Source organism: Cupressus sempervirens, chromosome 6 (genome assembly GCF_028749045.1).
Source record: "Cupressus sempervirens isolate cs-2001-9-10 chromosome 6, ASM2874904v1, whole genome shotgun sequence".
NCBI lineage: Eukaryota > Viridiplantae > Streptophyta > Pinopsida > Cupressales > Cupressaceae > Cupressus > Cupressus sempervirens.
In genome coordinates this window covers 392,223,769-392,243,268 of record NC_143123.1, presented here as the reverse complement: position 1 = coordinate 392,243,268, position 19,500 = coordinate 392,223,769, and the positions used below count along the sequence as shown (strand labels likewise).

At 36.2% G+C, this 19,500-nt stretch overlaps 1 protein-coding gene across 1 annotated transcript in view; it reads left to right on the top strand.

The window, feature by feature from the left end:
• LOC149552706 (RAD3-like DNA-binding helicase protein) overlaps positions 1–19,500 on the top strand; it is a 108,667-nt gene that overhangs the window by 47,066 nt on the left and 42,101 nt on the right. The window contains exons 8-10 of the mRNA XM_089788263.1: positions 15,831–15,892; positions 16,035–16,114; positions 16,202–16,272. Of these exons, the coding sequence (XP_089644389.1) occupies positions 15,831–15,892; positions 16,035–16,114; positions 16,202–16,272 (213 nt within the window). The remainder of the gene's footprint in view (positions 1–15,830; positions 15,893–16,034; positions 16,115–16,201; positions 16,273–19,500) is intronic.

The window sequence follows — 19,500 nt, the reverse complement described above, 5'->3', positions numbered from 1 at the left end:
TGGAATATATTAAATTAAATTCCCCTTTTTGTGACTGGATAGCATCCTGCCTGGAGTCGATATTAATCTATCCGGATGTGGAGATAGATTAATTTTGTCGCAGGAACTAAAATTGAGAAGGGGACATGACAGTATGAGGTCTATTCAATCTGCAGATCATTCATCAATAACATTGGCATATTTGGTCTTAGATATATATCAGAATACTACTATATATATATAGATATATTGAAGATATCTTGAATTTACATAAATCATCAAATTTTTATTATAATAAACTTCAAGGTCTTCAGATTTAATTCCTCTCAAGTCAATAAATATAATTGCTTAGTCTCCACCAATAAGATCTATTAAACTTTACGTGGTATCAAAGCCAAATTGGTAGAGAGAATCTCAAATTTAATCTTGAATCAAAAGGTGACAATATGTCAAACAATGTTAGAGTAGAGGACAGACTTGAAGGAGCAACAAATTTTTTTTCTTGGAAAATTTGGATTATTACAATTCTTGAAGAATTAGAACTAGAATCTTTTATTGAATCAGACATTTCAATATGTGAAGATGAGTTAGAAAAAGCCACTTGGAAAAGACAAAATAATAAAGGAAGGAAAATTATTGTGGACTTGGTAAAAGATCATATTCTTCTTTCCATCTCAAATCTAAAAAAGGCACTTGAAGTATTCAAGACAATTAAGGATACATTTGAAATCAACAACTCAAGTAGATTGATTACATTAAGAAATCAGCTAATGAATACTAACATGAATAAAGGAGAAACATTCTCATCCTACTTTGGTAAGATATCCGAAATTAAAAATCATCTATCTTCTATTGGAAGCAAAGTAGAAGACCAAAAACTATCAATAATAGCACTTAGAGGATTACCCATATCTTGGGAAGCATTCATTGAAATTGTCAGGAGACCTTCAATACTAGCATTTGATCAACTAAGAAATGATTGCATATCAGAAGAATCAAGGCTAATCTCTAGAGGGGTCATCTCAAATCAAGAGGGAGAAAAATCAAGCTCTTTTCTTAGTCTCTAAAAACAAAGGGAAAAAGAGGAAATTCAAAGGAAAGAGAAAAATAATTACAAGAGAAATGACTTCTCTAAAGTTAAATGTTATAAGTCTAAGAAACTCGGACATATTTTCAAAAATTGTCCAGAAAGGGAAAAAATCTTAGCTTCTTTAGCCGAAACAAAGAAAGATGAAAATCTATTATTCTACTCCTCCTTATCAAGTGAGATGAAATCAAATGAAAATGTGTGGATAATAGATAGTGGTGCATCCCGACATATAACAAGATTTAGAAATAAGTTTGTAACTTTTGGAAATTATCTCACTGAAGGAGTCACCATTGGAGACAATTCCACCTATCTAGTTAAAGGAATTGGGACTTGTTCTATACAACTAAGGACTGGAGTCGCACTAAAATAAAAAGATGTTCTCTTTGTACCAGGCATAAAAAGAAATTGAATATCAATTTTTGGACTAGTTGGTGAAGGGTTTCAAGTCACCTTCAGTGAAGACAAAGTTTTGTACTGGCCTAAAAACTCAAATTTAAAAAATGCTATCACCATAGGAACTAGAGATGGGACCCTATATAAACTATGCAACATTGAAATGCAAGCTCTTAACCTTGAAGTGACAAAATCTAATGAAGTATGGGATAGAAGACTCAGACATATTGGATTTAGTTCACTTCCAAATGTAGAGAAAATCACCATTGGAACACCTAGTCTTAATTCAAAACATATAGGTACCTGTAAAGGATGTGCTCTAGGAAAGAACATTAAAAGACCTTTTTCTCCTAGTGAACAAAAGTCTAAATAAGTTTTGGAACTAGTTCACTTTGACTTATGTGGGCCTATGCCAACACTTTCTCTAGGAGGTTACTCTTACTACATAATATTCATTGATGATTACTCTAGGAAAACTTGGATTTATTTTCTAAAGGTCAAAGAATCAAATGAGGTTCTATCAAAATTTAAAGAATTGAAAGAATTGGTAGAAAATCAAATGAAAAAATAAATTAAAACCCTAAGATCATACAATGGGGGAGAATACACTTCTGAAAATCTCAAAGTTTTTTGTATCTCTGTTGGGATTAAGAGGGAGTATACAACACCTTATAATCCTTAACAGAATGGGGTAGCAGAAAGAAAAAATAGAACCATTGTTGAAGCAGTGAAAGCCATGCTTCATGATCAAAACCTACACTTCTCATTGTGGGTAGAAGTCACCAATATTGCTGTATACATTCAAAACAGATGCCCACACTCAATACTAGAAAACATAACACTTGAAGAAGCGTTTATTGGAACTAAACTTAAGTCATCTTAATCTTTGGTTTCCTTGTTTATATTCACATACCTAAAGAAAAAAGAACTAAGCTAGAACCATCTGGGAAGAAGGGATATTTGTTGGGTACAGTGAAAACTCAAAAGGGTATAGAGTTTATGTACTTGGACAAAGATCAGTTGAAGTAAGCAGAGATGTCATATTCGAGGAAAACATTGCATTAATACTATCAACAAATACAAAAGATGAGCCCTTTATAGACTTAGATGAAAATCTACAAACTGAAATTCAGAGGGAGAACATATCAGAAGAGAATGAACAAGTACCAGATACAAAAGATAGAGACATCTCCAATATCAAGAAAAGGCCATTATGGGCAAGGAAAATGATTGAAGAAAATAATGTTCAACTGGATGAAATTTCTAGGGAAAGCAAGAAAACTAGAAACAAATCTTGTTATATTGCGTTAGTAAATGAGCTTACTAAATTTGAACCATCAACTGTTGAAGAAGCTCTATCTTGTCAAGCTTGGAAAGATGTTATGGTTGAAGAATATCAATCCATACTACAAAACTATGTTCCCCGGGGACGCGTACCCAGCCTAAAACAAGGCGTTTCGGAAATGGGGATGTCTCGGGGACGGTGGGACGGGTATGGGACGTCCCTTAGCCGCCCCCAAAAAGTGAAAAATTGCAAGGGACGTTCCCAAAACTTGGGGACGATTGGAAAAAAATTGGGGACAATTGGCCGTCTTCATTACGGAAAGGGGACACCTAGACATCCCCCAACTGTACTGGGTACGACCAGCCGTCCCTAATTTTTTTTAATAAATTTTAAAATTTTTTTTTTATGCAGAAAAATTAAAAAGACAATATTAAAAAATAATTTTAAGGCTCTTTACTAGGTCATCGAGGTGGGCCCCACCCCTCCAAATGCAGTAGAGGCAGAATAGGAGCAGCAGTCTGCTTCATTTTTCTATGTTATGTTTTTTTATGTTGAACGTCAACATGATTATTATACATTGATACTTATTACTTTATGGCAGCCCTCTAGCCTTTGGGCGTATAGCTTTAGGCATATTTAGATTTAGATTTTCGGATTTATCATGTTTATCATTATGATATTGTTCATTAATATTGATATGCATTTTGACAATTGAGTACTGAAATTGGATATTATTTCCTAGATGACATTCAAATGTTGTATGTTATGGTTCTATAGTGTTTAAAATTTAAATGACATGCTTTGTGCTTAGTTTCATATGAATGACATGTATATTTGCAAATTTCCCTATATATATAGCCGTCCCCGTTTGCCATCCCCCCTGTCCCCAAAATTGCCGAAAAAATTTGCCGTCCTCGAAACTCGTCCTGCCGTCCCCGACCGTCCTCGTACTAGAAACTCGGGGGAACATAGGTACAAAATGATGTTTGGGATATTGTACCTAGACCAAAAGACAAATTAATTGTTTCCTCAAAGTGGTTATACAAAATAAAATATGCTTCAGATGATAGTATTGAAAAACACAAAGCAAGGTTTGTTGCTAGAGGTTGTCCTCAGAAGGAAGGTATTGAATATGAAGAAACCTTTGCCCTTGTTGTTTGATACACTTCAATAAGAACAATTATTGCAATTGCAGTAGCTAAAGGATGGAAGAAACACCAAATGGATTTCAAGAACGCATTCCTAAATGAAGTCATTACCGAAGAAGTATATATTGAATAACTTGAAGGTTTTGTTATAAAAGATAAGAATCTATATGTGTGTAAACTAAAGAAAACTCTTAATGGCCTAAAACAAGCACCTCGAGCTTGGTACGAAAGGATAGATAGCTATCTCACCAAATTAGGATACTCAAAGAATGAAGCTGATCCCAACATATATTTCAAAATCTCAAATGATGATATGTTAATACTTGTTTTATATGTCGATGATCTATTGATAATAGGAAATGATCACCTAATTGAAAGATGCAGACAAGATCTTGTAGCTGAATTTGAAATGAAGGATCTAGGTCTACTACACTATTTTTTGAATTTAGAAGTATGTCAAAAGAAATATCATATCTTTCTAAATCAAGGAAAATACACTCAAGACATCATGACTAGATTTGAAATGATGGACAGGAAACCACTTGCAACTCCAATGGAAACTAATCTACACAAACTAAAGGAGGAAGCAGTATATTCAAAATCTATTGACCCTACTCTCTATAGGAAAATCATTGGATCTCATATATTTGGTAAATACTAGGCTTGATATTGGCTATGCCACAAATGTCTTTAGTCACTTTATGTGTGAGCCAAAGAAGATACATTTAATGGCTGCAAAACATATTTTGAGATATCTACGTGGCACTATTGGTCTTGGATTAAAGTACAAAAATGTTCAAATCAAACTTGAAGGTTATGCTGATTCTGATTGGTTTGGTTGTTCCATAAATTGCAAAAGTACAATAGGATGTTGCTTCAGTCTTGGGTCAGCGATGATACCATGGTTCAGTAGAAAACAAGTTATAGTTGCCTTGAGCTCCACTGAAGCATAATACATGGCAAGCTCCATGGGAGCACGCGAAGCAGTATGGCTGAGAGAGCTATTATTTGGATTATTTTGAAAGAAATTCAATCCCACAATGATTCGTTGTGATAACCAGAGCTGCATCAAGCTTTCTGCTAATTCGGTGTTTAACAATCGATCAAAGCACATCGAAACTCCATACCAATATATCAGAGACATGGTGGACATGAATGTGATCAGGCTGATTTACATCAGCACTAATGATCAAAATGCTGATATTTTCACCAAGCCTCCTGCAAGGATGAAAATAGAGTACTTCAAAGGTAAACTTGGTATGAAAAATTTGTAATTACATTTGTAAATTTATATATATTTATGAATATTGTAAATTAGATTGTTTGCAAACTTGTAAAATGAAAGGTGACAATCTTTCATATGTGTTTCGGGTCATTATTGTAAGGTGACAATATTATCAATAGTTGATTGACCTTTTGACACCAAAAGTGTTGAAGGAAAGTGTTACCATTGTTCTTTAGGCCGGATTTTGCCAGACACATTGATAACCTTCATGGTTCTTTGGGCCTTATTTTGCTGGACACCATAATTGGTTAAGCACAATTAAGTGGTGTTTAAAACTTATATATATATATTAGTTTCAAATCCCTCATTGCTAAAGAGGGAGTGTTAAGAATGTTAGCTGTTTAGTGAATTGAAACATCTATTTGAGTATTGATTATTCATATATATATATATATATATATATATAAACATAATCTGCTATAACCTTATACCGCAAATACCGATTTTCTGTGAGAGTTTGTTCTTCCTACCTTGTTATTAATAAATCCGAAGATCATATTATTCATGTCAGTTCTTACTTACCGATTACCATTGGGAGTCTTACCTTATGTTTACCCCAATTACTATCGGGTGTCTTGGTTTACAATCGCTTCATTAGTATCAAGTTGGTTTCACACCGATTAAATTGGCTACCTTGTTTTGTCTAAACACACCGATTAATATCGGTTATCATGTGTTGTCCATAACATTGATTTAGTATCGGGTTGTCATGCTTTATTATCAATTGGCGTAGTTAAGGTTATGTTAAGACATGATCACGTAGGGTCATGCCCCTACGTGATTATGGTTCTATATATATATATATATATATATATATATATATATGAGGTCTATTCAATTTGCAGATCATTCTGTAATAACCCCAATAGGTTATAACTTCTTCAAACACCAAAAAAAATCTTTATACTTCAGTTGTTTGACATTTTGTCAAGTGCAAGATCCTGCATGCATACTGTAGCAATCAAAATTTATTCTCCAATTTAAGCACAAAATAGAACTCCTGAATTGAAGCTCTCCCAAATACCAAATTCAATGGATATTTCACCACCTCAAATGGTTGCAACACTGAAGAGTTGACATTCTCCAATGGCTGGCTGAAATCGGAAACCTTAGTTTCTTCTCCCAACTTGATATCAAATGCAATTCATAAAATCGGATGATAAACAATGAAGCTCTCACCCCTTTTTATACTTTTCCTTGACCCTCGTAGAAGGAAATAAAATATTTAATAATTGCATTCTCTAGAAGTTTCCCCCTTCCAATAATTAATGCACTTGCTAGAAGCTTCTCCCTTGCAATAGAATAATTAATTGTGCTTCTAGAAAATTAAATTACTAGAAGTTTGCCCCTTCCAATAATTAATGCATTCTCCAATTAAATTAATTAAATATAAAGTCACTCTTTTTTTTTTGACTTTTGACTTTATAAGAAATTAATTTAATCAATTTCTCCTTATTTCTCCACTTAGCCTTTGAAGAATGTAAAGGCTAAGAACTCCACTGATATGCTAAAAAGATGGGGATATTATAGTCCGCCCTCCTTGAAATTGCTTGTCCTCAAGCAACTTTAAGTCCGGATGCTGAAAAATCTCCTCATTCTCCCATGTCGCATCCTCAACTGGCAGGTCCTTCCATTTCACCAAATACTCCCTTATAGTACACCGCCTCAAGTTCCTTTCCCTGAAATCAATGATAGCCTCTGGCACCAATATCAATTTTCCCTCATTATCCAAGGGAGGTAATATTGCAGAAGGCACCACATTCTGACTCAACGCCTTTTTGAGGCGTGACACATGAAACACATTGTGCACTCTACTGCTTGCGGGAAGCTCCATCTCATAAGCCACCTCACCAACTTGCCTGACAATCTTGAATGGTCCATAATAACATGGCTTGAGTTTCTTTGCACCACTCTTCTTAAGAGTGGATTGCCTATATGGCTGCAACATGAGGTAGACCATATCATCTACCTCAAAACTACGCTTAGTCCTCTTCTGGTTTGCATATTGTTTTTGTTGGTTCTGAGCTCTAGCAATATTGTCCCTGAGAGTAGCAACTATATCCTTACCTGCACGGGGTACTCGACTGTCACCCAACAACAAATCTAAGAAATTGGGTGCCTCATCACTGTAAAGTGCCATGAAGGGTGTCATTTGTATAGTCATATGGTATGTAGTATTGTAGCAATACTCACAGAGATATATCCATCTGACCCAAGCTCGCTATTGAGCTGCCACATAATTCCTCAAATACCCTTCCACCCATTTGTTCACAATCTCCGTTTGACCATCGGTCTGTGGGTGATAACTGGTGCTAGGTGTAAGCTTAGTGCCACACAACCGGAATACCTCCTGCCAGAAGTGACTCATGAAGTGGCTGTCCCTGTCACTCACAATGTTCCGAGGCAAACCATGTAATCTAAAAACCTCCCTGAAGAAGACCTTTACCACTTGAGCTGCTAAGTATGTAGTAGTGATAGGGAAGAAGTGATCATATTTTGTTAGCCTATCCACCACCACATAGATACAATCGCACCCCTGGGCCTTGGGCAAGCTCGTGATAAAATCCATGGAGATGCACTCCCACTTCCTGTCAGGAATAGGAAGTGGCTATAGGAGCCCTGCTGGATAAGTGTGCTCTTGTTTGTTCTGCTGGCAAACAAGATACTCATGCACATACTGCAAAACATCAGCCTTAAGCCCCTTCCAAGTGAACTGCTCCTAAACTAACTTGTAAGTCTTGAAATACTCGAGATGGCGTGCTGTAGGTGAATCATGGAGTGCTCTCAAAATCAACTGCTTCACTTTTGATCCTGGGACTAAGTAAATTCTGTTCTTGTAAATGATCAAATCATCTACAAGAGTGTACTTGGTGTTGGTCGCTGTTCCCTCCACTATTTCAGAGGCCCATGTGTCTTTGGCATATTCTGCTACAATCAAGTGTCGCCAATCCTTTGATACCTGAATCATAGAAGTGAAGTGTGGCCTGCGAGATAAAGCATTTGCAACAACAGTCTGTGTCCCCTTAACATATGTGATATCAAAATCATCGGCCTGTAATTTACTCACCCAGTTCTGCTGACGATCATTCAGGTCTCGCTGTCCCAAAAGGTGCCTCAAACTGTTATGATCAGTTTTAATACAAAATTTGCTGCCCACAAGATACTGTTTGAATTTGGCCAAGGCATGCATGATGGCCAACATCTCCTTATCATATATGCTGAATGATCTCTCGGGCCCTCTGAGTTTCTTGCTCTCATAAGCTATAAGATGCTTGTCTTGCATGAGTACAACACCAACTCCCTCTCCATAAGCATCACATTGAAGCTCAAATGGCTTCGTAAAATCAGGCAATGCTAATACTGGGCATGTAGTCATTATTTCCTTGAACCACATGAAACAGTCTTGTGCCTCCTGAGTCGACACAAATGCCCCTTTCTTCAGCAAATTTTTCAAGGGTGCTGCGTACCGTGAGTAGCCATTGACAAAACTTGCGATAGAATCCACGTAGACCAAGTAACCCCCTCAATTGTGTAAGGTTCTCTGGTGGTGGCCAATCAACAATAACGCGAATCTTTTCACGATCCATCCGCACTCCCTCCGCACTAATGATGTGTCCAAGATACAACAATTTTGTCATCCCCAAATCACATTTGGACTCCTTGGGCATACAAGGACTCCCTCTGTAAAATGCTCAATACTGTCTCCAAGTGTTCTAAATGTTCTTTCCAAGTCTTGCTATAGATCAAAATATCATCGAAGAACACCAACACAAATTTCCTCAACTGATGGTGGAAGACACTGTTCATAGTGGACTGAAAAGTGGCAGGTGCATTAGTCAAATCAAAAGGCACGACTACAAACTTGAAGTGCCCACAATGACATTTGAAAGCAGTTTTCTCAATATCTTGCTCTCGAACTCTAATCTAGTGATAGCCTGATCTCAAATCAATTTTTGTGAAATAACAAGCCCCATGCAATTCACTCATCGATGCATGGGATGGGATACCTGTTCTTTATAGTTTTCTTATTCAACACCCTGTAATCAATACACATCTGTAGAATATCATCCTTCTTTTTCACCAAAACAACAGAAGACGCAAAAGGTGACTTACTTGGTCAGATGTGTCTCATTGCTAGCAACTCCTTGATGGTCCTCTCGATCTCATCCTTGAGTTGTTTTGGGTGCCGATATGGTGTGATCATGACAGGCTTAGCGCCTTCCTCCAACTTGATAATGTGCACAATGCCTCTGTCTGGTGGCTTGCCTGGTGGAATCTCGCTGAATACCTTCTCATACTTGATTGTCAGTTTTTGAATATTCGGATAATATTTAGTCTTATGTTGCTCCTCTTGGCTAGGCATCAAGGTGCATATTGCCGCCCACTCTATATCATCATGCCTGGCTAATCTCTCCATCCGCCGAAATGAGATAGTCCTGACATCACCATTACGGATGGCCTTCAGCACGAGTCCTACCATCCACCTCGAATCGTATCTCCATATCCTTTAGTCTCAGGGTAACCTCCTCCAAAGAATGTAGCTAGTGCATCCCAAGTACTATGTCCATGTCACCCATGTTGACCACATGATAGTCTGCCTTGAACTCATAGTTGTTCAGGCGCAAAGGTAGATCTGCACCATCCTGTCACAACGAAGAGTATATCCATCAGCTACCTTGACTCTCAATCCCTCAAACTCCTCAGTAATGAGTCCACGCCTCTCCACAAATCGTGCATCAATGAAATTATGCGTGGCACCTGTATCCAACAGAGTAATAACCTTCTATCCAGCCAAGATTCCCCGAAGTTTGAAAGATCCCTCTCTCTGAATACTAGATAGACGTGCCTCTTATAAATGTAGCTCTGGAGCCTCTTTTCTCAGCACTATCTACCTCCTGTTCACCCTTTGCCTCATCAGGATCCTCATCATGGTGCTCTGAGCTAGCTGAATCCGAACCCTTGTAATAAGCCCACATCACCCGGTTAGCCTTCCCCACCCGGTTAGCCTTCCCCTTAGGCCTCATAGGACAGTCATGACCAAACTCATAGGGACCTTTGCAAAAGAAGCATAGCTTCTTCTTATGCAGGTCATTAAGCGTCTCCTTATCCAAAGGTGCAGCTGACTTGCCTTTTGAGTCACTAACCTTCTCTTTACCCTTGCTAAATCCCCCTTTGTTATCTCTAAATGATGAAGAACCCTTCGAACTAAACTGGTTTGCCGGAGCTGCAAGTTCCATAGTGCGGGCTTTCTTCATAGCTTCCTGTAATGTAGGAGGATCAAAGGCCTTTACCCACCCCTTGAGTGGTTCAGTCAATCCCTCTGTGAATAAAATGACTAGCCTCCGTTCTGAAATGTACCATCACTGCAAGCTTTTGGAAGTCATTGATAAATTGTTCTAAGCCTCCTGACTGTCTCAATTGGGTTAACTCCTGGAAATAAACTTCAGGATCATTTTTATCAAACTTTTCTATCAATCTATCCACGACCTCCTGACAAGTGGTTACTTGATTGTGTTGCAATGTGATCATGCCATGTGTCCACCAATCATGAGCTGCCCCGTCTAAGTGTAAAGTGGCATAGTTGAGTGCTTCAAATTCTGTCATAGTCTTCAGAGATAGCAAAGTATCCACCTTATGAATCCAAGCACGAGCAGTCATTTTTCCATTGCCATCAAATGTGGGTAATGCCAACTTGTTGGTGACCGGTTGCAATTCACTATGTTTATTTGCCTGCTTCTGCCTGGCAGCTCTATAGTTCAGGTACCTGTCAAATGTCCATCCGTCCTGTACGTATGCTGGTAATGAATCCCACTCAGTCCTTGCTTGTCGGAGTTCATCTGCAATATTTGTTATCATAGCATCAGGTGTGAGTGCTGGAGTTTCTTCTTTGAATGTAGGACGTGTGGGTCTGTCAGCTATCCCAGACTGAGTCCTATGTTGTGATCCTGCTATGCTCCTGTCATCCTAGTCATTATTATGATTATTTCTCCTGTTTTCCCCAATCAAATGTTGCATCATAGCCATCATCGCTTGTGTACTTGCCTCTATTGATTGTAGAAGCCTATCTTGACGCTGTAAAGCCTCATCATCTCTCATAATTTTGGGTGGGCCTTGAGAATGTCTATCAGCCATGTTCTCAGCTGTGCTAGTTCTCTGTGTAAATAGAGCCCTTTTGTTTTTGCTTTTGTAAACTAAATTGAATGGTGGCTACATAAACCCTATCAGGCTGGCAGGAAACTGCTTTGATACCACTGTAATAACCCCAACAGGTTATAACTTCTTCAAACACCAAAAAAAATCTTTATACTTCAGTTGTTTGACATTTCGTCAAACACTTTGCAAGCAAGCTCTGATACCACTATAGTGACCCCTCAAGGAACTGATATTCAAATGCAATTCTTTTGGTACTATTAGTGCAAATACATGGAAATGAGATGTAACAATGATGCCAAAATTTTTGATTTTGAATTATTACAGCAACGTCATATGTTGATGAAGTACAATGATAATAGTGATGCCCGAGAATGGAAATGAATAAAGCATAGACACTGTAGCGTGACATTTTGCATGCGTACTATAGCAATCAAAATTTATTCTCCAATTTAAGCACAAAATAGAACTCTTGAATTGAAGCTCTCCCAAATACCAAATTCAATGGATATTTCACCACCTCAAATGGTTGCAACACTGAAGAGTTGACGTTCTCCAATGGTTGGCTGAAATCGGAAACCTTAGTCTCTTCTCCCAACTTGATATCAAATGCAATTCACAAAATCGGATGATAAACAATGAAACTCTCACCCCTTTTTATACTTTTCCTTGACCCTCGTAGAAGGAAATAAAATATTTAATGATTGCATTCTCTAAAAGTTTCCCCCTTCCAATAATTAATGCACTTGCTAGAAGCTTCTCCCTTGCAATAGAATAATTAATTGTGCTTCTAGAAAATTAAATTACTAGAAGCTTCCCCCTTCCAATAATTAATGCATTCTCCAATTAAATTAATTAAATATAAAGTCACTCTTTTTTTTAAAAAAAAAACTTTTGACTTTATAAGAAATTAATTTAATCAATTTCTTCTTATTTCTCCACTTAGCCTTTGGAGAATGTAAAGGCTAAGAACTCCATTGATATGCTAAAAAAATGGGGACATTACACATTCAACAATAACATTGGCATATTTGATCTTAGATTTATATCAAAATACTACTATATATATATATATATTAAAGATATCTTGAATTTACATAAATCATCAAGCTTTTTTTACGATAAACTTCAAGGTCTTTAGATTTAATTCCTCTCAAGTCAATAAATATAATTGCTTAGTCTCCACCAATAAGATCTATTAAACTGTACAGAAGGTTCTAATATTATTCTTTATATACGTGTAGAAGAAATGGTCGTATTCTACAGCCTGAAGTATTTTTGATTTCTGTTGAGATCTTCCTTCTTGATGTCTTTCTGAGAATAAGATTGCCGTGTGTCGGCATTTTCTCTTCAGAAAGTAATTAGTTTCTTATCATATGTTCATTTGTCAACAATTAATCAGTTTTGTATATGATTCTCAGACTTTTGTTTCCAGTCTATTGCAATGAGTATCTCTGAGATTTGTAGATTGACAATGAATTGACGACAAGCACAAAAAGGAACATTTTTGCATATTTGAATCCTAATCTGAATAAAGGTATTCACTTTGGTGAGCTGAGTTGTTTCCCTTGAAGAGAAGGGTTTTCCTAGGATATCTGAATAATTGCCTATAGGCCATTTCCCTAATGATGATGTAGCAGCAAGGACCTTGTAGAGGAAGTGGAAGCGGTAAAATAGGAGATGCTTGTTTTGTGGATACACGAGCCATGATGAGAGCCTGCTATTGCTTTGAAGTGTCCCTTCTTCTTCTTCAATGTCGATTGAAGCACCTTGAGATTCAACTATGGCTTCCCTCATAGCTATGTTTGTCCTCTCCCTTTGTAATCTTTTCTCTTCCTTAGTTGCAAGTATGACATTAACAAATATTTTTATCTTTTATGTGGTTTTATCACATTTCATAATATCTTGTTTGTTAATGCCTGCAAGGTGGTATTTCAGGCAGTTTATGCCTCTAGAAATTACTCTCTCACAATTTATGCAAATCACCTTCCTAGGCTCTAGGTCTTTATTGTCTTACCTCTGTGTCTTATGTCTAGCACCTTTAGGACGAGTGCCTATAAATCTAGAAGGCGATGGTTCTAGTGGCCAATCATTCTTTGAAACTGCCGTGCTTAATTAATGGCTACTACTGACCTGCACATAGAAAGTGAAAAGACAAAATAAATATTTTAGTTGAACAATTGAACATATTATCTAAATTAGTTTCAATCTATGCTCTACGGAGTTTCCAGGATGGGGACGTTTTAAGGGACGGGAACGTGTTTTTGGTATGGGTACGGGTTGAAGCCAAATTAGGGGACGAGACCTTAGGGGACGACGATTAAAAACATAGGGGATTTTTTTTATATATAGAGACCGAATTCAAATATCATATCATAATATTGATAAACCATTCACCATAGACATTTTAGAAGATCAATACATGGAATATTATCAAATGGCAAATATTAAATACTTCCATTATAACAATATGTCAATATCACATACATATATAGTAAAAATCAAAATGCCTAAAGGCTCCAAGTAACATGCTGCAATCAGAATGAAATAAAGAGAAGTCCAACTAAAATAGTTAGTAAATACTAAACGCAATCTTTCCTCACTGAACACAATCTTTCCTCATTGCTGCTACTGCTCTTATGTTTTTTTTCTTCCACTTACCAAGTATGGAAAATCTAAAAATGATTAGAAAAGTTAGTGTTTTAATGGACCAAATATGGGTTGCATATTTTTATTATGTCTTTAAAAAGACTAGGGGCCGTGCAGACAACAAAAATTAGAAAAAAATGTTTTTTTTGGGGGTGTTTTGCCTTTACTAGATTGGCTGGAAAAAAGGGGATGACCAGCAGTTTCAGGAATGGATAGGGGATGACAAAATCGTCCCCAGTACTTCTAGCCGTCCCCAAGTTTCCTGCCATAAAAAAATGCCCGTTTTGGGGACGTTTCTGAATTTGCCAAAAAGGGGACGACTCAGGGGACGTCCAAAATCCGTCTCCGCATCCTCGTTTCGTCCTTGATACGAGTACGACCCCAAAACCATAGGGGACGCGTCCCCGTGGAACACAGGTTTCAATATTTTAGACATCATTTAGAGTTAAACAATTATCTTAAAAAACTAGTAGAATTTAAGTTTTGGAAAAGTTAAATATTTTTCAAAAAAAATAGTGAAAGATTCAATGAAACTTGTATTTTTTTTGTTAATTTTCGTTCCAGTTATTCAAAATCATTTCTAACTACATTAGAATGATTTTGTATTCAACTTGATGCAACAAATATTAAATAGAATATTTTAAAAAAACATAGGAACAGAATCAGAAAACTCACTTGGGAATATGATTTCTCTTAAAAAACCACTGAAAATCCACTAGAAATCTGTTCAAATTTGCTTCTATTTGGTTGCAATGAGCAACCAAGGGCTTGGAAGCCTATTTCTTCCCCTCACTGCCAAACACAAGCAATAAGATCCAAAAATAACTTTCACTCTCCCATTTTTTGCTTTTAACGCTGGAGTTTAGATGCGAGCGAGGTTTTGGTACAGACTTGGTGAGTATTGTCTGCTAAGTTTTCCTGGTTTGACTTGCCACTCTGAAATACTTCACGAGTTTTTAAAACTGGTCGAGTACTCTGCAAGTTTTCCATCCATGGTTTGGACGACAATGAAAATATGGGATCTACTCAGCTGGAGTTATTGCATTGTGTTCTGCAGTAAAGCTCACTAATTTGGAGTATTGATCATATAAAATAGACCAATCTTCAAGACACTATCTTGTTTTAGTGATTTAAACAAATGTGGAGTTTCTAGATTATGGAAGTTTTTGGCTGCATAAAATTCTCTCCATTCTAAACTGAAAAATAGTTATCACAAGAGAAGGTCATGTATGGTCCATTTCAAGGTTTTATGTATGCGTTTCAAATATTACAGTTTGGGATAAGCTTCTACCATATTTACAGTAGATGCTAGTAGGATTGCAAAGAAATAATGCTAGATCTCTACGGATATTAAGTTTTCACAATCCATATGATTATAATCTGAAGCAATTAGATAATGCTAGACCAGTCAGAGATGTTTGAGAAGCCTTACTTCTAAGGCTTTAAAAGAGGCAAGAACTCTTTTGAAGAACCTTTTAGTGTAACTGGACCTTGTATGTTCTGATTTAAGTTGTTGCAAATGTCAAATATGTCAAAGAAGAAAGGGAAAAAATCCCTTCAGTGAGAACATTGATTTTCCTATGATATTTTTTTAGTATTTATAAATTATTGCCCCAAAATTAACAAATTGATAGATGTGAAGAGTACTGTAATGCAAGAGTGACGCATATAGCACAGTGCTATGACTTTCAAATGTTACTTATTTATGCTTTATACATTTAATAAAGTCCATAATTTCTCATGTTTCCTCAGTGCTGCCTGCTGTACAGTGGTTGTGAATTCCTATTCATTTATTTTGTATTGCTACTCGAAGCTTTGATAACCATTTCATTTGACATTGTTCTTTTACAGTAACATAGAAGACATGTGTCGTGAAGCAGGGAGTCTGGATGTGGAAGAACAGGTTTTGGATGGTAGGTTAATATATTATATCTAACCATTATGGGTAGAGGTCAATTATGCTTCATATTGAATATTCTATTACTGGTTTGCATTTTTCTTTTGAAAAATGAAATTCGATTTCTAGTTTTATTTATGGTTGAAACTTTTTGCCAGTCCTGCAGTCAGAACTTAGCCAGTTGAGTTTGATAGAAAGTGTTGCAAACATTTATCAGCCTTTGCTTGATATGGTCCAGGTACTTAATTTCCTATGGCTTAAGACATGTGACTTGATGAATGCTAATTTAATATTCAGTTCATTGTAAATGGTTCTCAATGAACAGGGACTTATACACTGGGTTCAACAAAAATCAAATAGCTTGGTGAGGCGTGAATTTGAGCGCTACTGTTCATGGTAGGTGATTTGTTCCATCAACATCAGTTATAGACTCCTTTTAAGGCTCTGAATGTTTATTTTCAGCTAACAAGGCAGTCTTCATAAAAAGTAATAATAATATTTTTCGTTCACTTTAGTAAACTTATCAATCAAACTGCTGTACATATGCTCTAAAGCTTTGTTGATACTGTGAAGTCTATGTTATACTAAGATCATTGCCATGACAATAGTAGCATGTCAAAATACAACTAAATTAGCCATAGTGGTGCACAAAATATATTTATAGATAATATAGTGAGGGATCAATAGGGGCCCTTGCTCAGACATTTAAACAGAAAACAACAAATACAACATAAATGGTCATACTCTTCATTGTATGTAACTATACAATTCCAAAAGGCACAACCTCCTAAATATCTAAGAGCCCAAACATCCATCCTAGAAAAAGAAATATCTACAAGTGGAAACAAGATACAACTAGAGATTTGGGGCACACAACTTTTAATTCCCCCTATCGTCCCTTTAGCATGTTACCCTAGATTCTTGGCCTTGACCCAAGCTGTCACATTCCTCTTAGAACCAAAGGAACAATGACCACTGTAGTAATCTAGGGCTTGTACTTCACACCATGGACGTCTGACTCCTATAAAGATGCTTTTTTTAATGTATAACCAGCAAGGACAAAAAGAAGGGCATTGATAACAACTAGAAATTTACCGCCATCCTTAAAATCAGATTGAAAGCTTATACAATTTATGTTTTATTGCCAATAGGTCCTTATTGATCACATTTATACGGACCAATATTGTTGGTTTGTTCAAGCCACTAGTCACCTCTAGTGTCTTCACATTCCCCTTTGCCCAAATGCACTATAGTTGTGATTTGTTGACATAAGGATATTGAACACCCAACAAGTTATCTTAGAAGATGAAACTCCCATTGTTAATTTAGAAACATAGATACGGGGCAATGATAAATGAAGAAATGGGCCGTTGGTCAGAAATTGGGTCCTTGAGGAAAGGATTCTTAGTTTTAAACATCATAAGACTTGTGTATCATTACCTACTATCTCCAAGGAAATGTCAATGCATCCATATTGACTTTGGCAAACTCAACTACAAAACCTCCTTGTGACCAAATAAAGAGAAGCTATAATGGTAGGAAAAATTCAAGAGGATACCATAAAGCTGCACCATGAATCCAATATATCAAAAGCTTGCAAGCACAAACATGATGTCAGTTTTTTTTTTAATATGTGTTGAAAGGTGAGCTTTCTTACCCACAAAGGATAAGAAATATCCAACCTAAAAAGGCAGCAACCTCACTATCCAATAGGAAAATTAATTATCATAAGATAAGTGAAGAATTTATTAGAGTGCCACCTTTGAGCTGATTAGCCAAGGAGCTATTTGATAAGAACCCCAAACAAACAAGTCGAGGTGGGAGGTGATTGAACAAAAGCTTGTCTAACATAATCTAAGAATCCAAATAATCGCTAATAAATATTGAAAAAGGAGGTTAGCATACCCCTTTGGCAAATAGATTTGCTTTGTTGCTTCACTTCTAGTAGTACTGGGTAAACAAGGTATCACTAAAATTCATGGCATAAACTTAATGCCTTTTTCAAAGGCTATTCTTCCAACTCAAGTGGTCCATGATATTAAATCCCTATACTATTATTGAATAATTTTCGTGAACGATAACATGCTTGCACTCCATAGAAGAGACCAAAAGACAAATTCTTCCCACTACATTTCATTACTTGATCTCCAAGCAATAAAAGCTTTTATAGTCCTTAAGTCATAAAACTAGCTCTTACCAAGCATGGATTTCTCCTTGATGCACCATCAAAGTTGAGTTTGACAAAGGTAGGTTACTAACAAATTATTGGTCAAAGATCCCATTTACAAGGACACAACAAGTATGACGTAAACATGGATAAAAACTTCTATTTTGTTGACATATATCCCATGACAATAGCAAATCTCAAAAAATATAACTAATAGGCTTGTTGATGTTTGATAGCTTCTGTCAGATAAACATATATATATATATATATATATATATATATATAATTATTTGAGACATAATTGAGATATAAATATATGAGAGAAATTAATATAATAAATATAAATGATTATATATATTATTATATTAGTTATCTGATTAACGAATAGACTTGTCCCATGAAGGGACATGCCTATTCATGGTTTATACTCAAAATAAATGTAAGTGATTGTTGCATTTGGAAAACATATACCAAATACATGGCAATGCTTAGTAGATTTGCAGCAATCTCGGAAATCGAACATGGTATCCGAGCAGGTTGCAAATTTATGGTTAAATGCATATAATAGTTGGCATTTCAAAAACTTGATATATAACAGTCAGGCTTGCAGTCAATGAATAAGTTATTGACCAGACACAGGGAGAACTTTTGAATGATTTAATAACAAATACAAACAAAAACAAAAAAAATAGGAGGTTTTGACAGTCAACAAGGCTTCGACGTTAAAGATCCCAAGAAAATATGATAGAGGTCAAACATAAAAACAAGAGATGCTACCGAAGGGGGAATTGGACGATTCAGCTAACCAGAAGATTATGGAGACCATTACAGGCAATAATGAGAGTAAACATTATAATGCATCGTGGAATGCTTTTTACTCATTAAATATGTCTATAGACAACAATATGGTATGAGGTATTTGATAAAGCTTATGCACCAATTATTTCCAGAATATTGCTGTGAATATATGTTCAATGATTGAAGTGGAAATTTGATATTTCATAAGTAATTTGGAGCTTACCAGAACTAAAGAACGCGTGGGTCTTTTCTGCCACTGATGCTAATGGAAACAGAGGAAAATATTGTGTTCAATATAAATACTGGAAAAAAACATTTAGTTGTCAAAAATAATTATACCTTCTGCTAATGTTTGATATATTGATATGGGATCTCAAAATCTGTATGGGAAAGAATATATTTATTGAGGAGTTTTAAAATATTGACAACAGAGTATAGACGTCTGTAATATTAAGTGGATTGTAGGCACTATCATAAATCTGAGGAACATAAATAGCATGGAGATGGGACACCACTTCTGAGCCAAAGGATGTGTATAACTAAAACAACAAGATTTGGGGAGTGATATTTTAGAGTGTTGTAGCAATTGTTGAGCTTCCCGTGCCTGGTTATTGTCTGCTTGTGGCTTATCGTTTGAAGGGAAGTAAAAACAATGAAAC